A 22,683-nucleotide genomic window follows, 5' to 3' on the forward strand; every position below is an offset into this window, starting at 1 on the left:
TTGTGGGGGCTGCCCGGGCTGGCCTTTGTCTGGGGGACCCCACCTACCCCTAGGGGCTGGGTGGGAGTAGCCCAAGGAGGCGGGTGGGGTGGAAGGGGACCTTCCCTGCCAAAGGAGCCCCCTGCTCCCAGAGTCAGGGCTCTGCCTCCGCCATCAGACTGGGAGGGCCTCAGAAATTGGGTCTGGCAGTTCCTCAACCACTCACATCCCCAGAACGTCGCCCCAAGATTCCCTTCTGGGTGAGTCTGACCTGGCCCCCATTCTATTTTCATTTATTTCGGACTTGGGGCCACTCCAGGTGGTGCTCAGGGCTCCCTCCTGGCTCTGTGCTCAGGCTGACTCCTGGCGGGGCTCAGAGAGCCACATGAGGTGCTGGAGACGAACCTGGGTTAGCCGCGGGCAAGGCCAGTGCCCTCCCGGCTGGACTGTTTTAGCCCTGAATCCCTGGCTTTACCCTGCGCCCCCGCAAGGCCATACCCTGGCCCGAGCTGCCCCCTGCCAGGGCCCCTTCAGCCTGCCCCCTTGCCTCACACACAGTTTACTCCAATAACGGGGGGCTTAGGGGTCTGAGGGGATCCAGGCTGGTTTTGCTGACCAGGCCGGCTGTTCCTACCCCAGGCCAGCCAGGCAGCAGGAGCCCAGGACCTGGGGGACAGGTTAAGCATCTTCCACACTACAGACTTCCTGCCATTGCCGCTCATGGGGGCGGGTGGCAAGCGCGGTTACTGCAGCCACCGCCAAGACACAACTTGTTAAACGAGGAAACTGAGGCCAGGGCCCACTGCCTGTGACCTGGAGGGGCCACGGTGGCCCCAGGGCGCCTCGGAATAGCCCGGTCCCCTTCTTGGGTGTGGCCTCCTGTCCTCAGCCCGGGTGTGCGGGCATGGCCTGCTTCTTTGCCGCGCTAAGTTTTCAGAATTGCGGGCTGGGGGTTCTGGTGCTCACCCCAGAATCCCCTGCGCCCCAGGGATCCCAGCAAGCACACGCAGTGACGTGGGCAGCTGGGGGAGCAGAGAGGGTCTTCCTGACCACCTCACCTGCTAGGTTTTCCTGTCCTAAAGCTTCAACCCCCCCATCAGTGAGGGTAGGGGGAACCACAGATGGGCACGGAACGGCCACGGCCATGGCCTAACGCCTTGCCATGCCTGAGTGCTGTCCCCTTGGCAGGCCACAGACCAGTTCGGCACCAGCGATGGGCACCCATAGCAGCGCCCGGTTAAGCTACAGCCTTCACTGAACTCCAACGACTTCAGCATCAGTCCAGCCTCCGCTCACGGCTAACCCGCTGGTCACGTGGCACGCCCTCCACGGCAGCGCACACGCACACCTCTCCTGGTGACGGGCCAGCGACTGCCCGGGCTCAGCAGTGCCCTAAGAACCCACAGCACCCTGGCCAGCTGAGTGGCGACTCGGGGACGACGGCTCAGGCAGCACTCCGAGCCAGCAGCCCCCAGGTCGCGCCTCCGGACACTCACAGAACTGCTGGGTGACCTGCGCAGCGAGACCCAGGCAGGGGCCCTCCCTGACTCCCTAACTCCAGGTCTGTGGGTCCAGCCTCCTCTGGGGACGGACGTTGCCACAAGGCAGCTCAGGGCAAAGCCAGACTCCACGCTGTGGGCGAAGAGTCAGTGACCCCTGCCAGGGACCGGCCACTCCGAGTCATGCCACTGGTGTCCCTGACATAGGAACCCGTCCCTGAACCCGGCAGCCCATCGCTGCCCCAGGGGAACCTGAAGCCGGGGTGGGGGGCGCCCCCTGGAGGCCGGGGAAGGCACTGACTCACCTTGCCCGTGGATTTGACGCCTTTCCAGATGCAGAAGAAACAGATAAGCCACACGAAGAGCAGGCAGAGTGCCAGGTCCCACTTCAGGGAGCCCACTTCATCGATGCCGGACGACAGGCTGAGCACGTTGCGTCTGCAAGCAAGCCGGCGAACACGGGAGTGAGCCGGGGCCTGGCACAGGGGACACGGTCAGGCCGCCGGGCCTGACACCAGGCTGGGCTCCGAGGCAGATTCCGGCACTGCCTATACCCCGTGGGAGCCCCACCGGCCTCAGGCTAACCCCCTCCAGAGCCGTGGGGACTGACCGGGAGACTGGGGCACAACCCAGCCTGGCCCTGGACCGAGCCTGTGACGCCTCATCTGTCCACGGGGTTCTGAGTCCCCCCGAGACTGGCTCTCAGAAAACCCTCACCCGTGTCCACTGTACACCCAACAGCCCTGCAGGTCACAGGGACAGTGTGAGACGCCAAGGGCTGAGTGCAGCCCGGCTGGACCCTGACAACCTCATCAGGTGGACGTGGGCTCTTGGGCCAGAATCTGTGACTGGACAGGCTCTTTTGAACACTGGGGGACAAGGCCCCACCACAGGTGGGAGGCAGCGAGACTCGATACCCAGGCAGGGTCCCCATTTGTCAGGAATGCCCCCCACTGTGGACCCTACACAGCACAGGGACTGCCCAGGGACCGCTGAGGGACAGTACTGGTGCTCCCCTGGGAGAATCCAACTTCCCTCTTGGGAGAGAGAGCCGATGATTACACTATTCCTCGTTACCTCATCTGCAAGCGCCCCCCCCCGGCCCATCCCCCAGCTCCCAGCGAACACGTGATGAGCTGTGGTTGGGTACCGGGGACACCCATGGGCTGGGCCAGTTTCATCCCATTTATGATCCCAGAGAAACGTCCCCTGGATCAAACCCGATTCTGTTACCAGCAGGCTCGCCAGAGGGCCGGTGAGCTGCTCACTGCCGCCACGCCTGGCCCAAGAACCAAACCACACACAGTAGGGGTGCAGAGAGCACCCCCACACAGCAGGGGTACCAGAACCACATAGTAGGGTGCAATATGTGCCCCCACACACAGTAGGTGCAAAACCCGCCCACACACAGTAGGGGAGCAGTGAGCACCCTCACACATTAGGGCGCAGTGAGCACCCACACACAGTAGGGCGCAATGCCCGCCCACACACAGTAGGGGCACAGTTAGCACCTGCCAGGAGAGCTCAGCTGCCTCGCCCCAGGGGCTGCAGACCAGCCCCATGTGTACCTCAGGAGCTTCTGCTGGGCAGTGACAACAGCTGTCCTCCGCCCCGCCGCTGCTCACAGCCGTGGATTTGTCTGCACCGAGGTCAGTGTGTGGTTCCCAAGCCCCCTACAAGAGTGGCCAGGGACCACCGGGCGGCAGAGCCTTCACTCCAGGGAGGAGGGTACGGAGCCCCCATGCCAGCCGATCCCAAGCCCTGCTGCCCCAGGTCCTTTCCTTGAGACCAGCCGTGAGCCCTGCTGGTCCTCTCACACCGATGCCCCCTTGGGATGCTGTCCCAGGAGCCAGCGAGGCAGCTGTCGTGGGGGCGGTGGTGCACCCAGCCCGGGAGTTGCCCTGGGCATGTGAAGGACACCTGCTGGGTGCCAGGGAGGGGCCTGTGGGCCAAAGACACGCAGGCCTATTCTGGGTAGGATGCAGAGGACGCTGGTGCCCTGGCGCTCTGGGGAAGGGCCTTCTGGAGGGGAACGGCGGGCGGGCCCCCACCCCTCCTTCCCTCTTGTCTCTGAAGCGCATCTCCCAGCAGGATGTGGCTCAGCCCCAGCTCTGGGAAGGTCTGTGACGGGCCTTGCACACACGGACACTGCATCCCCAAGTCGGCGGCATGACCACAGCCTGGAGAGACGGGTGGCACCCCCGCCTGGGATCTGCACGGCTCTTCCTGCCGCAGGGCCAGTGCTGGCTCCCAGTGTGGGGCGTGGTGCCCCCCAGGAAGGCCTCTGGGCCTCCGACCAGCCCCTGGAGACCCCCATGCGACCCCCAATCTGCACGCCCTCCTGTACCGCCACCACCAAGGCCGGTTCCTGCCTCACTCTTATACCAGGAACCAGCTGAGCCCCCCAGCCCACCCACCCCCGCCCAGATGGCCTCGTGCCCCTCCCACCTACCAGCCACGACCCCTGACCTGCCCTAGCAACGACCCAGCCTGTAAGGAAGTGGGGTGGCGACTCCTGACACAGCGGGGCCCAGAGGCAGAGCGGAGGACGACAGAGCACACGGCCCCTCTCCTGGGCTCTGCCGGCCGATCTCTCCCCCACGGCCTTGGAACCTGGGGTCTGCCTTTCCCCGAGGCCCCCAGGACCCGAGTGCCTACCCCCGACCCCCCCCATGGTCTGTTTAAGGGCTACTTTGTCAGGCTGCACTTCCTGCCCCCGCCCCCCCCCCCCCGTGGGAAACTTCCCCAACCCTCCCTGTCCACGGCTTATTTTTCATCCGTTTTTCTTGCTTCCCGGTTCCCGTGGCGTTCACGGTCAGTTTGACCTACCTACGCCTGGACTGGACAAGTGCAGGGACAGTCCCTCTAGAAGCCACTACCCGACCCAGAACCCTGCCGGGAGCACAGGGGGACTTGGCAGCTGCGGATGGATCAGACGCTATAATCAGCCCCACCTGACAGATGGGTAAACTGAGGCTCAGGGAGGTGCAGGGATTCCTCTGAAACCACTCAGATTTTTATTTTTAAATACGAATTAAAAAAAGGAATCGATAAATAAAGCCACGCCGGGCCTGGCTGCTCCTGCCCAGTGCCGCCTCGGGGGACCGGAGCCCCGAGAGCTGCAGTGGCACGGCCCTTCCTGAGGGCGCCCGCCTCCCTCCCAGGCTGCCCGGCGTCGCACGGAGGCCCAGAGGTGAGCGGCATTCTTGTCCAAGAATAGTCATGATTCATTCCAGGGTGGGATCCGAAAAAGGATCGCGGGGCCCTGTCTGGAGCCGGCCGCCCCGCTGCCGTCTGTCCGGCCGGCACTCAGCGATGTAAATACGTCCTCGAGTGGGCCGAATCGTTTCCTTTTGACCGCCGGCCAGCCATTTATTGGCCTCGGCGCTTCCCTGGAGAGCGACCGAGCAACAATTATAAAAGCGCGTCCGCCCCGCGCCTGGGGCCCGCACAGCCCTCGGCCGCACCTCCCCCTTCCGACAGCTGCAGGGGGAGATTGGCAGCCGGGCTTGTTTGCAAATATGACTCACTTCTTTGATTCTAATAAAGTCTAATGATACGTGCCGGGCTCCCAGGGGGCTCCCGAGGAAGGCCTGGCTCCAGCCTCAGCCCGCCCCGCCCGTCCTCCAGGGCCGGGGGAAGTGGGGCCCGCGGCGGGCCAGAGGTGACCCCAGAGCAGGAACTGGGGGGCCGGGGGCCGGGTGTGGGTGGGGGCTGAGGCCTCGAGTCCTTTTTCCTAGAACGTCTGCGGGCTCAGGAGGGAGCCAGCTTGGGAGGTGGCTTTGCGCCCGCGGGCCCTTCCAGGACCCACGAGACGTCTCGGTGGGGCCCGCTAGGAAGGGGGCTCTGGGGCTGCAGATGGGGCCCCCGGAAGCCCCCAGGCGTGACCTGAGAGTGGGGGCGGCAGTGGCTGGTGGGGACAGACAAGGAGTGGGTGGGAGGGGGGGTAGCCGGGGGCACACAGGCAAGGCGTTAGGACTGGGCAGTGTGGCGACTCGGAGGTGCTCCGCCGCCTCAGGCATGTCACTGGGTCTCTCTGGTCCTCAGGGGCCACCCCGGGAAGGGGCTTTGCCCTCAACACGTCCCAGTCTTCCCCCGGGCCCATAGGGGGCCGTGAGGGGACATCCAGGTGGTCCCTGAGGTCTGAGGGGGAGAGGAGGGACCCAGGCCATGCAGCTGGGCGAGAAGGAGCCAGAAGCAAGAGCGCTGCCCACTGCACTCTCCTGCCTCCTCGGCCCACGGGGTGGGAGCTGGGCTGTAGGGAAGCCTGGAACAGCCCAGGGATAGCGGAGGGGGGCAGGGGCAGTGAGGGGTCAGGGACAGCAAGGGGACAGGACGGGGCAGACAGGGACAGCGTGGGAACGGGGCAGCGACAGGGAGGGGGCAGGGACAGGAAAGGGACCGTGAGCCGACAGAGCAGGCACAGGGCGGGGACGGTGAGGACACCGGGTGGAGACAGGGACGGGCAGCGACAGGGCGGGGCCAGCAGGACCGCAGGTCAGCTGCAGGCGGGACAAGGGCACGCCAACAATGGGCAGGGCTGGGCTCTGTCCCGGGGACGCGGGTCTGGCCTGTGAGAGTCCTCACTTGCCCGCAGCCCACAGGAACCACGGGGACCAGGGGCCACCCCTCAATCACGTGCCAAGAAACCTGCCTCCAGCATCACAGGGCAGGTCACTGCTAAGGATCCAGGCCGACTGATGGCTGTGCTGAGCCTCTGCATACAGCAGGCACTCAGTACCCGCATACAGTAGGCGCTCAGTACCAGCATACAGCAGGCATGCAGTACCCGCATACAGCAGGTGCTCGTACCCATCCATCTCTGGGCCTCTCCCCGCAGGACGCTCCCTCCACATTCATCAACTCAGTCTCCGCAACCCTTCATGGTCCCCGTCCCTGGAGAATGAAATCCCGACATGGGCCTCGAGGGCCTTCCCCCCTGCACCCCCTCATTGGCGACTCCCCCACACCCTCCCCGAAAGCCACCCCTCCGCACACCCCACCCTTCTGTCCACATTGTCTTTTCCTCTCCTGCTCGACCCCGAGAGCTCCTACGCATCCCGCAAAGCCCAGCTCCAGGGCCCCTTCTCCACCTGCAGGTAGGGGGATGAGGTCAGAGAAAGAGGGTCTTTCTCGCTGGCAAAGGTGCAGGGAGAACCAAGTTCATCATCTCCAAAGGCAAACCTTGTCCTTGAGACAGCAGAGCCAGGAGAGGGAGCGAGCGGGGGCCCAGCTAACGGAAGCATCCACCAGGAGGGTCCAGGCCAGGACCCAGGCTGGTGAGGAGGGGAGGGAACGGGAGGCCTGTCACCTCTGACCCCCCAGGCCTAAGGCGACAGGGAGGGTAACAGAGGCACAGAGAGGACCGTCCTTTGTAACAGCAGGACATCAGGGCTGCCAAAGGGGGTCATTTGAGTCCCCCAGGTTCCTGCCTGACACTGTACCCTGGGCAGCATCACCGGATGGAGCTGGTGGTGGGTGACCTTGCTGTGACCCTGCCCCCATCCCTGCCCCGGCTCCTGGGGTGCTCGGGGAGGTCAAGAGCGAGGTGGCCGGCATGCCAGGGTGGCAGTCAGCGAGGTTTGGGACCTGGGCTCTGAGCACTGTGTCCTGCAGGATGTCGGCCGTGGCTGCATCCCATGCCAGGGAGAGGAATGGGCGGCCCATGAGGCCGTCACACTCAGCTGCCAGGGGACAAAGGTCTGAGTCAGCGCCTCTCAACCAGCAAGCAGAGAGCGTGTCCACACACAGTGCCAGGGGCAGCGAGCTGGCCTGGGGCCCGCAGGCCACCAGGGACAGGTCCCCCTAGGCTGGCCTGGTGGCCCCCAAGTCTGGGGTGGGGGGGACCGCCAGGGAGGCCTCTCCTGAGCCAGGACTGGAGCAGAGCCCCCACTCAAAGGGAAAGGAGAGTCCTACTGTGATGGTCTGGGGGCTGGGGGTACCCGTCCTTAACAGCACCCCAGTCCCAGCCCTCCCGGCTGTGTCCCACACGCTAAGCCTGTGGAGAAAGGGGGGCCCTACGACCACCCAAGCGCAGGACTAGGAAGGTTTCCTGCACGCCAGCTGCCTCGCAGTCATCACTCCATCTTTCTCTGTGACCGTCCACAGGGACACATCCAGGGCTGTCCACCCCAAGGCCCATCTCCCGTGCTCACAGCTGCATTCGCCCGGAACCGACCCAAGGCAAGTGGGGCCCTGAGGGACGCATCTGCCGGCGGGTTTCCCCAGGTTTTGTTTGTGGAACGCTGAAGCCCCAGACGAGCGGGTGCAGAGACGGCCTCGGCCAGTGGCCCCTGGCACTGACTGATCCCTGCTTCCCAGACGCCCGTCAACCCACAGAGCGCTCCCTGTCCCACACACAACCCTGCTCGGGCGACCCAGCACCGGGGCCCGGCTCGGGGCCACGCTCCCCGCCAAACCCACGGGCAGGAGAACCATCCACCACCCTCCCGGCAGTTAGAGAAACTGAGGCTCAGGAAGGACAGCGACGCCAAGCTCATCCAAGGGCCACAGAACCAGGGTCCGCGCATCCGAGGCACAGCGGAGACTTCCCCGCCCCCAACACCCTCCCTCCGCCTCCCGGGGTCCAGCGCCAGGCGGGCCTGACTTACTCCCAGAACTCGCTGACGGGCGAGGTGTAGTTGTTGCTCCATAAGCTCTTGTTCCTGCGGAGTGTGTCCTCCAGGCAGTGCGGCGTGTTCCAGCTGTGGTTGCACTGCGCCCAGGGCAGCTCAGACTGGAAGGACTGGAACAGGTAGTAGGTGGCCCAGGCCAGGATGACGATGTAGTAGATGTTCAGGAGGGACACGATCACGATGGACGCGTAGCCGATGCCTGGGAGGGCGGAAAGTGGGGGGAGAGGGGGGTCTCAGGAGGGAGAGGGGCCGGGGGCATGGCCGGAAGGCGGGCGAGGCCCCTCCAGGCGTGGCCGACCAGTGGGGGGGGGGTGAGTGGACGGCTGGGTCAGCGCGTGGAGGGGGAGCGAGTGCGGGAGGGAGAGACGGACGAGTGGACGGTGAGTGGGCAGGGGGACACAGATCATGGGCCGGGGGGACACGGGCAGAATCGGCCGCAGGGCCGAGGGTTGGGCTGTAGACGGGTACACGGGAGGGTCCTTACACCAAAGGATGGAGGAACGCGTGGCTGGGTGCTAGACAGGCAGGGGGACAGGTTCAGGTGGGTGCCAGAGTGGACAGTCCACCCACCCCCAGCCCGACAGTGCCAGAGTGACTCCTCCCAGCCCCGCCAAGGACGGCCCGTCAAAGTAACGGCGCTGCCCACTCAGGGGCAGCCTGCGAGGGCCCCAGCGCCAAGTGTCCGTGTGTGTGTGTGTGTGTGTGTGTGTGTGAACTTCCATTTCCGTTTCCATGGGGGCCCTGTCCACGCCCGGACTTACCAGCGAACAGGGGACAGATCTTCTCCCAGCAGGTGATGCCCCCTTCGGAGGTGTACTGGCCGATGACCACCTCCAGGAAGAACACGGGCAGGCCGCCCCCAAACAGGAAAATGAAATACGGTATGAGAAAGGCGCCTGCAAAGAAAGCGGAACAGAGGAGGGTCAGGCGGTGGCCGGGCGGGCCCAGGGGACCTGCAGGAGACCGACACGGAACCCAGGGAGATTCTCCGGGTCCTGCCCACTGGGCCGAAGGGCACATCTTTTTTTTTTTTTTTTGCTTTTTGGGTCACACCTGGCCATGCACAGGGGTTACTCCTGGCTCTGCGCTCAGGAATTGCCCCTGGCGGTGCTCAGCGGGACCCTATGGGATGCTGGGAATTGAACCCAGGTCGGCCGCGTGCAAGGCAAACGCCCTCCCTGCTGTGCTATCACTCCAGCCCCCGGAGGACACATCTTGACCGAGCAGCTTCCCACCGTCTCCACGTCCACCAGGCCTTGGAGCCTTTGCTCAGCTGCCCTGACTTCCTGCACCCCCATTCCTGGGACTCAAGACTACGCGGCCTCGTGTCCACCTCAAAGGCCTCCTCCCGGAATCCTTCTCCACCTGCCTTTCTCCAGCCCACCCAGGCCAGGAAGCTGAAAGGACCTGGCTAGGCCGGGCGCAGGGCTGAGAAGCCAGAGATGGACCCCTCTAGCTGGGGGTAGTGGGAGGCAACTGGGTGATGGCGGCTGCCTGGTGTCCACTATGGGCTTCACAAATGCTTGAGCACATGGCGAGTGAGTCTGAGTGCAGTCCCAGGGGGGCGGGGGGGTGCTGAACAACTTCCAGTTCCCTGCAGTCTGTCTCTGAGGTGGGCTGGGACAGGGCACGGGTCCAACAGGCTAAGCCCAGGGGGACCCCAGGCGGGGCCTGAGTTGAGTTGGCAGGGGACAGAGTGGTCACCTGGCGCTAGCCAACCCTGCCTCTCTGACCCCAGGGCGGGGGGAGGCGTGTCTAGGCTCACCTCCACCATTTTTGTAGCAGAGGTACGGAAAACGCCAAACGTTGCCCAAACCCACGAAGCCACCGGCCACAGACAGTACAAAGTCGATCTTGCTGGACCACTTCTCGCGCTGCGGGGGCTTCCCCTCCGCCTCGTCCTCGGGCCGCGTCCCGGGGCTCTTTCCCGGGGACGGTTTCAGGATGTCCTTGTGGAAGTCCTTGAGACATTGCAGCTTCTCCTTGGTGGCCATGTCCTCGTCGCTATCTGCAGGGGCCAGAGCAGAGCCGGTGTGTGCGCGGGGGGTGGGGGGACAGGCGGTGGCCCCCACGCCACCTCTCCTGGTCTGAGCTGAGGCTGGCGGCCGGCTCTGGGATCCCGCGCCTGCCCCCTGGCAGTGACCACACCCCACGGGGCACCTGGGAATCCCAGAAGCACCGGGTGCCCCAGCTGGGTCTTCCAGAATGTACCCGTGGGCAGATACACACACACACACACACACACACACACACACACACACACACACACACACGAAGCCGCCACCTCAGGCCTCACCCCCTCCCACACCGTGCGGCGCCCCCTCCCTGGCAATTCTGAGACATTTTGCAAGAGCCAGCTGGCATGTTCTCGGAAAGGAGAGAGCTCATTTCCAATTTGGGATGCGCAGGGACCAGAGCAATAGGCAGGACAGCGGGGAGGGCGTTGGCCTTGCACGCGGCTGACGGTGGTTCGATCCCCGGCATCCCATAGGGTCTCCCGAGCACACCAGGAGTGTTCCCTGAGCACAGAGCCAGGCGCGATTCCTGAGTGCTGGGCTAGGAGCTAAGCCCTGAGCACTGCAGGGTGTGCACTAAACACCAATGATCTTATTTCCAGATTTCGACACGTGTCATTAAGACCCCCAACCACCTTCCCCCTCGCTGTGAAGGCACGTCGAAGGTACAAGCCTGGCGGCCCACGAGAGGGCTGCTTGCAAAACGGATCTTCAAGGGTAAACCAATGCGCCCAGAAGAGAAACAAGACCGGAAGGAAGTTTCCACGTGAGCAGGGATGAACAGAAGCACCACCTGTCTCCACAGCACTGAGGAAACAGGCCCGCCATCGACTAGGCCGAGGCCCAGAAAGGGGTGGGGCTGCACCCACGAGGGCTCGGGGACCTCTCACGCACCCCCCATCACCTCTCAGATCCTCTGGGTTCGGCGCCAGGAGGCCCAAGCAGGTCACGCTCTCAGTCCGCCCCCCCCTTTGCACACCACCTGGAGTTAGCCGGCCTCCAGCAAGACGCTTCCTTCTGGGGGATCCCTAAGCCTTCACAGAGGGGGGCGCCTCTGAGCATTTCCTACCATCCCTATGGCAGGGGGAGACAGCCGAGTGGAGAGGGACCAGCGGCTAGCTGCCCTCCCCACCTGCCGAGCCTCAGTTTCCCCCCGTGCAGAACGCAAAGGGGCTAGGGTTACTGACAGTGGTCACAGTTGGCGGCCATCCAAGGAGCCCACTTTCAGAGACAAGTTGAGATGTCAAAGTTTCCTTGGGAAAATGGGGGCCGGGACCCCCCCTCCGGGGCTCTTACACCTCGGAGGCCAAAGGTCACAACGCTGGGGAGCCCTGGAGCACCTCAGTACCCGCCAAGGGGCCAACACCCCTGAAACTGGCCCCCCAAACAGCCACTCCTGCTTCCCGGCCGGCGGCTCAGCCACCTGCCACCCCCCACCCTCTTTCCCAGCCTAGCACACAAGAGAGCACCAGGAAAGAGTCCCCAGGGCTCTGCGAGCAGCTTGTGCTAAGGGCAGGCATGCCTGGCTCTGCCTCCTCCTCCAGGGTGCCCTCAGCACTCAGCTGGGCTGAGCGGGGGTGGTCGGGGGGGAACTGGGGCACAGAGAAAGGACCCACGGGAGCCGCGCGGAGGAGCAGAGGCACCAAAGCGCCCCCGCGCCCCTCCCTGCCCTCCCCTCCTTCCTCCCGCTGGCCAGGCGGGGGGCCCGATTGTTTTGCTATCTGCCAGGGCGCAGACCACCAGGGGCTTCCTGAGCTGCAGCGGCGGGGGGGAGCCTCCCTCTGTCTTCCCGGAGGGCAGGCCGGCGGCCCCCCTCCCAGGCCTTTCTTTCCCCGGCTCCCCCGGGGCCTCGCAGGGGTCCGGCCGGGCGTATGGCTACTGTAAAAATAGCCCACGCGGCCAGCATTGTCCTCGGGGCTCCTGCAGCCCCCGATGGTTATCGGGCCCATTGTGGGCCCTCGGCACGGAGCATAATGGGAGGATGTGGGACTCGGTCCCTCCTCGCGCGGCTCTGCAGGAGTGACCCCTGCGCCCCTGGCCAGCAGGGCTGGGCCCGCCCTGGGAGGCCTCACGGGTCAGCCGGGCTGGGAGGGGGCAGAGAAACTTCCCGGTGAGCTCTCTTCTTGGGGGATGCCCTGAGGAGCCCCTACACTGCTCTCTGAACCCCCTGACCCACCTGCCGCTGCGCTAGCAAGTCTGCAGCACTGGGCTGGGGTGACCTCATGGCAGTGGCGCCACTCAAGGCTGCACGATGGGGGTCTCTTCACTCCCACTCCCCCCGGTATTGGGGGGATGCACTGCGCCACCTGCCTGATCCCAGTCTCTCGGGGGGGGTTCTGCACGCCCTCCCCAGCATACGCCTCCACTGCCCACTCCCACCATCGTTGGGGGGTCTCTCTGCACCCCCTGCCCAGCAGAGACTTGCCGAAGGTCAGACCTGAAGGTCGGCAACTCCCCGCCTCCCTCCCAGGGGCTCCCTCCCGCCTCCACGCCCACCCCGACCGACCCCAGTGTCTGTATTCCCGCAACAGCAGCACCAACCCCCCCCCAACCCGGGTTCTGCTACTGTACATTCCTGGCACCCGCCCACATCGCGCCGTCGCCACGGCAACCGCAGAGCTCCGTGCCCGCATGGGCATCTCTGCAGCCGCCTCGCAGGCCCCTGCTGCTCCTCGGTCGCCCCTCCCCTCCGATCTCTGCTCAACACCGCAGCGGAAGTCAAATGACATGGCAGGATCGCTGGAGAGCCCCGGCCCAGCCCGGGAGGCCTGCGAGGAGAGCACCAGGTCCTTGGGACAGACAGACACACACACACACACACACACACACACACACGCAGGCCTGGACCCTCCCCCTCCCGTGGGGCAGCCTCCCCCCTGCAGAAGGAGGCCTGCCCTAAAAGAGAGAGCTGCCCCTAGCTGGGTGACCTCAGGTGGTCACTCCACCTCTGACGCTCAGTGCCCCCATCTGCAAAGTCGAGGTGCTCTTGCCCCCCGGTCGGGGGTGGCAAGAACGAGGTGGGGGTGGCAGGAACGTGCTCAGTGCCGAGTTACACGGCAGTTGCCCTTAACCGAGTCACCAGGCCCACCCTGACCCTGGGGTCTGCATGCAGGAGGCCTTGAGGCCGCGCAGCTGGAAGTGACCGCTCCCGTGGTCAGCAGGCCCGCTCCCCGTCGCCCGCCACCCGCAGCGGGCCCTGGCCCGCGGTGAGCGCCGGGACGGGCTTCTGCAGAGGCGCTGGTGCTGGCCGGCCGGCCCGCGCTGTTTCCCTTGGCAGCCGGCCCGGGCCCATCCTGCAGCGGCCGCGAGACGCGAGTCCCCGTGCTCAGGGCTTCCTCCTCGGTGATCCCGGCCACCCGCGAGCAGCACTCGCGGACAGCTGGACGCGCGTTTCTTTTCCCGCCACCTCGCATGCTCGGGGCCGGCTGCTCAGAAACCTTCCCGGTGGCCCCCCACGCCCTCGCCCCGGGGTTGGCGGTGCAGGAAAGCAGGTTTGCTTAGGGAGGGGCGGGTATGCGTACACGTGGGGGGCACACACACACGTACACACACGAGCACGCACACACATGATCATGCACACATGCACACACGCACAAGAACGCACACGTGCACGAGAACACACACACACACACACCTGAGCAGGCACACGTGAGCACACACGCACAGGCACGCACACATGCACACTCGCACACGCCCACACACAGGGGGTGCCAGGAGGGCCCCCCTGACTTGCTGAGTGCCCAAGGCCTGCAGCCAGGCTTAGAGACGGGGGCCCTGGGCTGGCAGAGGCAAGTGCCCAGGTGCCCGGGTACAGTGGCGGGCGCTCTGGGGGAAACCCTGCCCCTTTCCCAAGTCGAGTCGCCCAGAAGCTGAGGGTCTCACTGCCCCCCACCCCTCATCCCAGAACCTCAAGGGTGGAAGTAAACAGCCCCTTGGCACCCTGGGCCAGGACAAGGCTCTGGCACCATTTCACCACCCGGGAGCCATTTCTCAAATACGGGGCTGGTACTTTTTCATCTTCCTCTTTGGAATCCTCGCTGTCCCAAAAGGGTCTAGGACACAAGACCCGATCTGAGCATATCCCGGCAAATCCTCGACAAGCAACACCCAAAATGCGGGCTGGCAGCACAAGCGCTGGACAACAGACCCATTTCACAGGTAGGGAAGCCTGAGGCTCTGCTGGGTGTGGAGTCGGGAGCATGGCCGCCCCTGCTCATCCTTCCTGTCCCTCCACAGCCAAGGTTCTGACTGGCAAATCCAACCCTGCCCTGCTTCCGCTTCCTGGGGGTTCGAGAAATGCGTGAAAAGACAAGTGCCCTCAGGAGGATGTGACAGGGTGACGGCGTGAGCATGGACACAACTGGACTTCAGGAGCCGGCTCTGGAACTTTACTGTCGGTCACCAGCCACCTTTCTGATGAGCCAGGCGCCCCCCAAGGCCAGTGACACTCCCCCCAAGTGGAGACTCCCGAGCCTCTGAACCCCACCATCTGCTCCAGGGACACAGAACCAGAGTGACAAGGGGAGGTGTCCACGCCCCTGGGCTGGGCTGACAGACAAGGGAACCAGGGGAGGGTGGACGGGAAAAGCGGGGTGCATGCGGGAAGGAGAAGGGCTCCCAGAGGGCCGGCGGCCAGATGTTGTTGCGGACCAGCTGCTCTTACAAAGAGGAGGTCCGAAGGGACCCCCCGGGGCCCAGCCTCCAGCGTGCAGGCAAGGGACAGACTCTGAGCATGACAGCTGATGACAGTGGTTCTGGGGGCCGTGGGGAAAACTCCCGTCCTGGCCCTAGGAAGTCCCTGGAAGGTGGGGCGACTGCTTCACCCTTCACCTGGGGCAACTGGTTTTGTAAATAAAGGCGATTTTTACCAAAGGGGTTTCCTTTTATCCCAGATAGCTCCTTGAAAAGGGGCGAGTGTCTGATGGGGTCACGTGACCGCGTCCCTCCCGTCTTATCTACTTCCGAGGGAAGGCGGCGAATTCATGCTAACTAGTGCGTGACAAGCTCCAGGGGTCTGGAGGGCAGAGGGCGGGCTCGGGTGGTGGAGAGGCCAGGGAGGGGCAGGGGCCAGGCCCAGGGTGGTGGTCCTCAGCTACGGCCACCCCACCCCACCCCCAACCCCCTCCCCCACCCGGGCCGGATCCGCCAGTTTCTCAGGGTCCTGGAAATTGGAGATGGTGCGAACACATTTTCCAACGTCTGAAAACGCTGTGTGGGCCAGATGCAAACAGATTCTGAAGACACCATTATCCCAGGTCAGCCTGCGAAGGGCAGAGTGGGCAGGCGGGCTGGAGGTGCCGACCCAGGGGCCCTCTAAGGGGGGGCGGGGCTCGCCCCGTGAGGTCATTCAGGAAGCCCGTATTGTTCTGCCCGGAACAAAGCCCAAACAATGAGCAAGAATATTTGGGTCCCAGTGAAAGTGAATTCCGTTTGGGGAATTGTTTGCAGCACGAAGTCTCGGTCTCGGGGGACAGGACTTGTTATTAACTTGGGGGTTGGTGTCTACAGACAAGCCTCTGGCAATGATCTCACCGGAAGCTGGATCTGTCCTCGACGAGGCCCTCTCCCACCCCTGCCTGGCTGCGCGCCCAGCCCCGATCGCCTTCTCCCCCAACGCCCAGCAGGAAGGTGCCCCTCGGAGAAAGTGAGGGGAACCGGCTCAGATCACACGACCAGCACCCAGGCCCTAACCCCACAGCCAGAGGCGCCAATGACACAGCACAAGGTGACCTCTGCCCGAGCCCTGCCAGTGCGGGTGGGACTTTCCGGATCTGGCAGTTTGCAGAGGAAAAGTGGGAGAAGGTGGACGGAGTTTTGCAAAGGTTCGACTGCTGTGACAATGCCAGGAGAGGGCGGATGCAGTTACAAGTCCGGTCTCCCCTCAGAGTCGGGTGCAGGTCAAGAGACAAAAGCCAGGGACTGGGGACAAACATTTGTCCTAGCAAGCTGGGGGTGGCAGGCACTTCACCCCGCCCAGCCCCGAGACCCCAGAGAGCCAAAAGGAACCAGTGGAGGGAAGGAAGGGGCAGCTCCCTCGGGGCGAGGCGAGGTCACCTGCGGGGGCCCAACGCAGGGGAACCGGGGGAGAAGGCAGTGGGCAGGCCAAGCACCAGTCAGGTTCCAGCCCCAGGGGGTCACGCAGGCCACACCACACCGATGCACGGAGGGCGATGCCAGGCGAGGACAGAGCGAAGGTAGCTTTGGGCAGTCGCTGAGCAAATATTTACTTGAGAACATACCCTACAGGGTGAGGTGCCAGGCTCGGAGGGGGCGCGGCAGATGAGTCCCGAGGAGTGGACATTCCGGAAGGGGAGAAAGAAGCTGAACACAGAAGGGCCATAAACAGGCTGATAAACAGAGCCCATGGTGCAGAAGAGGCAGGCAGCAGGGGCCAGCCAGACCCCTGTGGGCAGGACTGACGCTGGGCAGGCATCCACTCATTTGCTCCTATGAGCAGCGGGTACGAGGCGGTGTTGGGTGGTAGTGGACAGGCCACTCGCCCAGAGGCACAGAGCGGCCTCGAATGCAGACTCTGGGGTCCCTGCTTTGATCTGCACGGGTGCTAAGGCCCCCAAGGCCCACGTCCTGGAGGACAGTGTGGCCAGAGTGCCTCTATGGATATGGGCAGGGAGACAGGGAGGGCAGTGTGGCCGGGACCCAGAAGGATGGGCACAGGGCATCCCACAGCTCAGAGTCCCCCAGACCCAGGGCGGAGAGAGTGATGATGTTGGTTAGCTGTGACTTCCGGGTGCTGGTGAGGGGGGGGTGGAGCAGGAGGCACTGCAGAGGGGACTCAGCCTCAGTCCCGCAGCTAAAGCCCCTGCCAGTCCTTGGCTGACCGCCCGCTCCAAGTAGGGGACCCCGGGCTGCCGGCCCAGCTCCCGCAGGCTGGAAAAACCAAGTCTGGCCCCTGCCTCCGGACCCCCGTCCTTCCTATCTGTGCCTGGGCCCGTTGGTGCCAGGCGGGTGGCTGAAAGGGTCCCTCCCCCTGGGACACGAGGGCAAACGTGTGGGCGCACGGGCCATCCCAGTCCCTGACTCCCGTTGGCGGGAGCCCTGGGCTGCAGGGTAGAGGCTCAGCCCACGCGTTTGTGGGATCTTGAGCAAGTCGCTTCGCCTGGAGCCAAGCACGCTGGGATCGAGCTGCTCCCATGGGTGGCACTACAGGAGCCGCTTTCTGCCTTTGAGGGCTGGGGGCAGTGGGTGTGGCGAGACCCAATAAGCGTGGCCAGAAGCAGAGGGGCATAGCCAGAGATGGGGGCGTGGTCAGAGGCGGTGGGCGTGGCTAGACAGTGGGCGTGGCCTACAGGGACCATCGGGCGTGGTCGCATGCTGTGGGCGTGGCCAGACGCAATGAGCGTGGCCAGAAATACAGGGGCATAGTGGGCTGGAGGAGAGCACAGCGGTAGGCCAGCCCGGCCGACCCGGGTTCGATTCCTCCACCCCTCTCGGAGAGCCCGGCAAGCTACGGAGAGTATCTCGCCCGCATGGCAAAGCCTGGCAAGCTCCCCATGCTGTATTCGATATGCCAAACACAGTAACAACAAGTCTCACGATGTTATTGGGCCCGCCTGAGAAAATGAAAAGCGATGAACAACGGGAGTGACAGTGACAGTGACAGTGACTCTTGGAGAACCCGGCAGGCTACCGAGAGTATCCGACCGTGGGCGGGACCAGAGATCGTGGGCGTGGCTAGAAATTTGCTCAGTAGTTTAGGAGGACGAGTGGAGGAGAGGGCAGGAGTTCCTGGGTGCCCCAGCATTCCCTGGGGACAGGCCCTGTGACCCCTCCCCCAGGTGGGACTTCATGGCCACCTGGACCCAGACTCCTGGAAGGTGGGCGCAGGCAGAGCTCTGTCCCGCCTGGTGGCTGCCTGCTGCGTCGATGCCCAGCCCAGGCCGGGCACAGCCTGGCGGCTAGAGGCAGTGGGGGGCGACCACAGCTGCGGGCCCGTTTTTCCAAGCGCAGGGAGATGACTCAGCGGGCAACGGCCTCCTGGCACTGACTCACCCGGCACAAGCCTGTCACTCTCCCATCACAGCCGGCCCCCCGCGTCCCCATGGCCCCAGCCCCCTGGATGGGTACAGCCGGATGCGGGGTGGGGTGGGGCGACGTGATCCCCCGAGGCAGGCTGCTGCACAGAGCCCAGGATTATTTCTGGAGGCCACAGAAGCAAGAGAGCGCGGGGAGGGGAGGGAAAAAAAAAAAACAACCAACGAAAAAAGAAAGGGCCGTTTCTATCACCCCCACTTCCCCTTTCAGAGCACAGAAGCCAAGGCCAGCCTCCCGTGGAGGGCCGAGAAAGCAGACAGGCGCCCCGTCCTTGCACCACAGACACTGGAGGGGCAGCCGGGCCAAGGGCGAGGTCAGAGAAGGGCAGTGGGCACTCAGGGCCGGCCACCCCCACCCCCCTGCCTGTCACCAGCACCCGGAAGTCACAGCTAACCGACATCATCACTCTCTCCGCCCTGGGTCCTCACCATCTGGGTCCTCACCACCGCCAGTATCCACCCCAGGAGGTGAGAAACACACGAAAAAGCTCCAGGTTGAGGGACAAAGGCCCCCTGGCACCCTGGGGCCCTTCCGGGGATCGCCCCCTCATGCCCAGGAACTCGAGTAACCGTCTCCTGCTGTGCTCCCTCTTCTTGTTCCTCTGTTCAGAGCTTTTCTCCTCAAAGAGGAAGCGGCCAACCACATCATCTTCCACTCAGAAGTCGGGCCTAAGACACCTTGCTTGGGTGTGACAGTCCAGGATTCAGAGAGACGGAGAGGGGCGGGGGCGTGGGGGGGTCGACGCGTGAGGTCTGAGTGGACCCTTTGGGGCCCTGCGGCATGGGTCCTGTGTCCTCTCCATTCTCTGCAAGGGTCAGGGGGCCCCCAGCCCTGGCCCCACTCTCTCCCCCTCTCATGACCCCGGCAGCTCCCTCTGCCTGGCACACGGTTCCCGAGTCACACACGAACCAGGCCCAGAAACAGTCCCCAGGACTCGACACCTCTGTCCCCAACTCACCGGCCGTGTGGACTGACCACTGACCGCTGCCCGCCCCCACTCCCCTCCCGTGGCCCTGGGCTCACTGACTGGCACAATAAATATTTGCTGTGCTGAAACACCTAGGGGATCGGGATTCTGCAGACACACAGCAGGAGTGATTATTTTCTCCCTTGAATTAAGGTGACAAAGAGCGGTGGCTGACATTTAGGACACAGGCCAGGCTGTGGACAGAAGATTGGGTGTGTGTGGGGGGGACAGGGGACTGCAGTCCTGAGCTGTCAGCACAGACCCCGACCCCCGGGTCCAAACCACAGCCCTCTCCCCTTTCTCGAGACCCAGGGGTCTCAGACGATCAGCAACTCAACCCAACGGTCATTCGCTGAGCGAGCACCCCTCCCCCCCGGAATCACTCGGGAGAGAATTCTCTCCTGGGTGCTGGGGGAAGCCCCCCCAGACTCGGAACAAGTATCGGAGGGTCGATGCAGGGGGCGGAAGGGGGGATCATGGCCTTGGCGCAAGCATGCAGAGCGACCCCACTTCTGACACCGGACCCGGGGCCCCGCGCCCGCAGCGGGGTAGTGACCAGAGATACAAGCTGGCCAGCTGGGGGGAGCCCCCCCGCGCAGAGGAACGTGGTGGAGGTGGGGACGCACCCGACTCCCCACCCCAGTGAAACAGAGTGGGCGCCAGAGGCTGAAAGGAAAGCTCTTATTCCAAACCTGGGTGGACCGGATTCATAGCTAATTCCGTCAGCTCGGCGGAGGCTGGCGCGGCGGCGGCGGCGGCTTCCAGGGCTACAAGATGGTGCCTAACAGCAGCTACTGCTCGGCTAGAAGAAAAACTCAGCGTTAAAATCCACGCCAGGGCTGGGCGCGGGGCTCCCGGCAGGCCTGAGCTCTCCGCTGCATCCTTCCGGCGCGCACGGGCCATCTCCCGGGGCGACTCTGCCAGCCCCCGGGTCTCCCTCAACCTCAGCATCTCAGGACTGCTGGCTGCCCAGAGCACAGGCCCGGCCCAGCCCGGGGGGCCCCAGAGCACCGCTGGCCCGGCCAGGGCTAGGCCACCCAACCACTGGACTCCCCAGTCGGAGCTGAACTTGGACCCGAGCAGTTCAGCCCGACCCCTCCTGGCAGACCCAAGGCCTGCCCTGGGGTCCTCCGCACAAGCCGCCTGGAGAAGCATCTCTCCACCCCCCCGCCACCCCCATCCCAGGCGCATTCCACCTTTCTGCCCCTCGAACCCTCCCTGAGCCCCCCCGTGTGGCACACCACCTCCAACCCATGCGTTTGGTTTGGCGGTTGCTCCCCAGAGGGTCACCTCCCGCGGGATGCCCTCTCTGCCTGCCCCACTCCTTTCTGCCACCTCACCCGGCCCGGATCTCCCGGCCATCACCAGGCACTGGACCCTTGCTCAGAACCAGGCGGTTCTGGGCCACGTCTTCCTGCTCGGCGAAGCAGGCCCCCTGATCTGTAGAAGTAGCCCCCTTCCTGACGCTGCCGGGCTTCTTAGGAAAGACCCTCCCGGTACCTGATCATCAGGATCGTGCCCCCAGCTCTGGCTCTGGGCACCCGCACCTCCCTCCTACCCCCAGACCTACAGGTGACCCTTCCAGGCTGTTAAAGTGCACGGGGCAGTGGGGTGTCCTGTGCACCCCCCCCCCCACAGAGCTCACCCTCCCCATCCCAGGACACCCCAACAGGCATCTGCAGGACTTGAGAATCCGACACAGATTCTCTCGCTCTGGGGACAGTCGTTCCCCCCCCATTTTAGTTTAGGGAGCAGAGGCTCAGAGAGGAGGCGCCGGGGTGCCCCACGAGCCCCGAACCCAGGCCATGAACAGCTGATGAGCGCCCACTATAGGAGCAGAGCAGGGAGGTAGGCAGCAGGCCTGTCACAGTCTCCCAGGATGGGGACAAGGGTCTGGCAGAGCACCGGGAGCCTGGGGTGCTCCTCACCGTCGGCCTGTCTCCCACAACCAGCGCCCAGAGCCCCTCACTCCTCAACTCTTCGGGACTGTCCCTCTCTGAGCCTCGATCTCCTGGCATAGAAATGGGGGTGACCGCTGTACCCCCAGGCTGTTCCCAGATGACAGGAGTTCATGGGTCCACTTGGGGAGGGAGCTAGACACTGGCCAGAGGCCCGGGTCCTGCTGGCCGTCTCCTGGGTACTGAACCCCCAGGGACCAGACTTGGGTCCCCAGCTCTAAGGTTTGGGGAGCCCTCAGCCTCCTCTCCCTCCTTCCCCTGGTCCCTACCCTGGCCCAGAGCCTCCTGTCCCCGCAGGGGTGGGGGGTAGGGGTCCCACCGAGTGTCTGCTCACCAGGGCAGCAGGGACCCAGTGGGACCTAGCAGGATCTAGCAGAACCGAGTTTTGCCACCTGTCCTGCTGGGCCACTGGGTAGGGGGTACCCCACAACCTGCAGGGGGCTGCCCCCCCAGTTGTGGAGTGTGAGCTGTGAGGGGACCCCTGGGAAACAGAGGGTGGCCCTGCTGGTGTCCTCGGGATGGCGGCTGTTCAGGGACCCTGTGACTCCTCCTACAGCTGGGAACCACCAAAGGTCCTGAGCCTGGCTGAACACGAGATCGGGAGGGGACACCGAGGGGCTGGGGGGGGCGGGGGGGACAAGCGCGGGAGCTGACGGGGCCTAGGGCCCGGCACTACGGGGGCTGCTCAAGGCTCCCCCTCAAATCTGCTTCTCTGTGACCCTGGGCAGCATCGAGACCTCCCAGGTAGGACGTGGTTAAGAGGGACGCAGAACTCGGGAGGCAACAGAGGCAGAGAAGTTGGGGGCGGGAGCAGAGGCCAGATCCCAGACGTTGGTGGGTGCCGGCTGGGTCCCAGTGGGCGCCCATGGCGGCGGTACCCAGAGCCTTGCAGAGGCCTTTGACTCATGAAGGCCCTCGGGAGGCCCAGATCCTGCCAGGCCGGGCGCAGCCTTCACCGGACAGCAGTGCTGGGAGAAAGCTGTGGGCACAGGGGGCCGGGGAGGCCGGTAATCCCGGTGTCCACCCCGTCACCGCTCCCTTCTGACGTGGCAGCCGCAGGACCCTGGGTCCTGCAGCGCCTCCTGGGGGCGGCCTGTCTATAAGCGACGCCAAGAGGGTCTGAACGCACAGTGGCCCCCTGTCCCGCGTGCCCCTCTCTTTGGACACCCGGACCCACCCCCGTTCTGAGGTTCAGGATCCCGGGCGCGCCCACCCTGTACAGGAAGGCCTGGCCGCTCCCCCTCAACCCACCTGTGGACAGGTCAGGGCTCCATCCAGTAAGGATTCAGACCGAGGCCGTAGGGACCCACAGGGGCCCACGGGCGAGTGACCACGGGGTGGGCGACCTAGCGAGCGGCTCCCGACTAGGGGACCCATGGCCAGTGCCCCGGGGGAAGACCCTGAGCCCAGCAGGGCCCGGGGCGGGGGGCCCACTCAGGCCAGAATCCACAAGGGCTGCCCCACGGGGGGCCCTGCGCTGCGCTCGTCGGCAGACCCCCTGAGCACCGTCGTCGTCCAGGCAACGGCCCCTGTTGAGAATGCCGTGGGCCTGACTCACAGAGGGCAGCCCTGCGCGCT

The 22,683-nt window shown here is 64.7% G+C and overlaps 1 protein-coding gene across 1 annotated transcript in view; it reads right to left on the minus strand.

The window, feature by feature from the left end:
• Window positions 1-22,683, minus strand: part of SLC6A6 (solute carrier family 6 member 6) — a 62,389-nt gene that overhangs the window by 16,589 nt on the left and 23,117 nt on the right. Inside the window, exons 3-6 of the mRNA XM_056129584.1 lie at window positions 9,879-10,121; window positions 8,875-9,009; window positions 8,090-8,312; window positions 1,784-1,916 (exon numbers count right to left, since the gene is read on the minus strand). Of these exons, the coding sequence (XP_055985559.1) occupies window positions 1,784-1,916; window positions 8,090-8,312; window positions 8,875-9,009; window positions 9,879-10,107 (720 nt within the window). The 5' untranslated portion in view covers window positions 10,108-10,121. The remainder of the gene's footprint in view (window positions 1-1,783; window positions 1,917-8,089; window positions 8,313-8,874; window positions 9,010-9,878; window positions 10,122-22,683) is intronic.

This window comes from Sorex fumeus, unplaced genomic scaffold, assembly GCF_029834395.1.
Source record: "Sorex fumeus unplaced genomic scaffold, SorFum_2.1 ptg000072l, whole genome shotgun sequence".
NCBI classification, from domain to species: Eukaryota; Metazoa; Chordata; class Mammalia; order Eulipotyphla; family Soricidae; genus Sorex; species Sorex fumeus.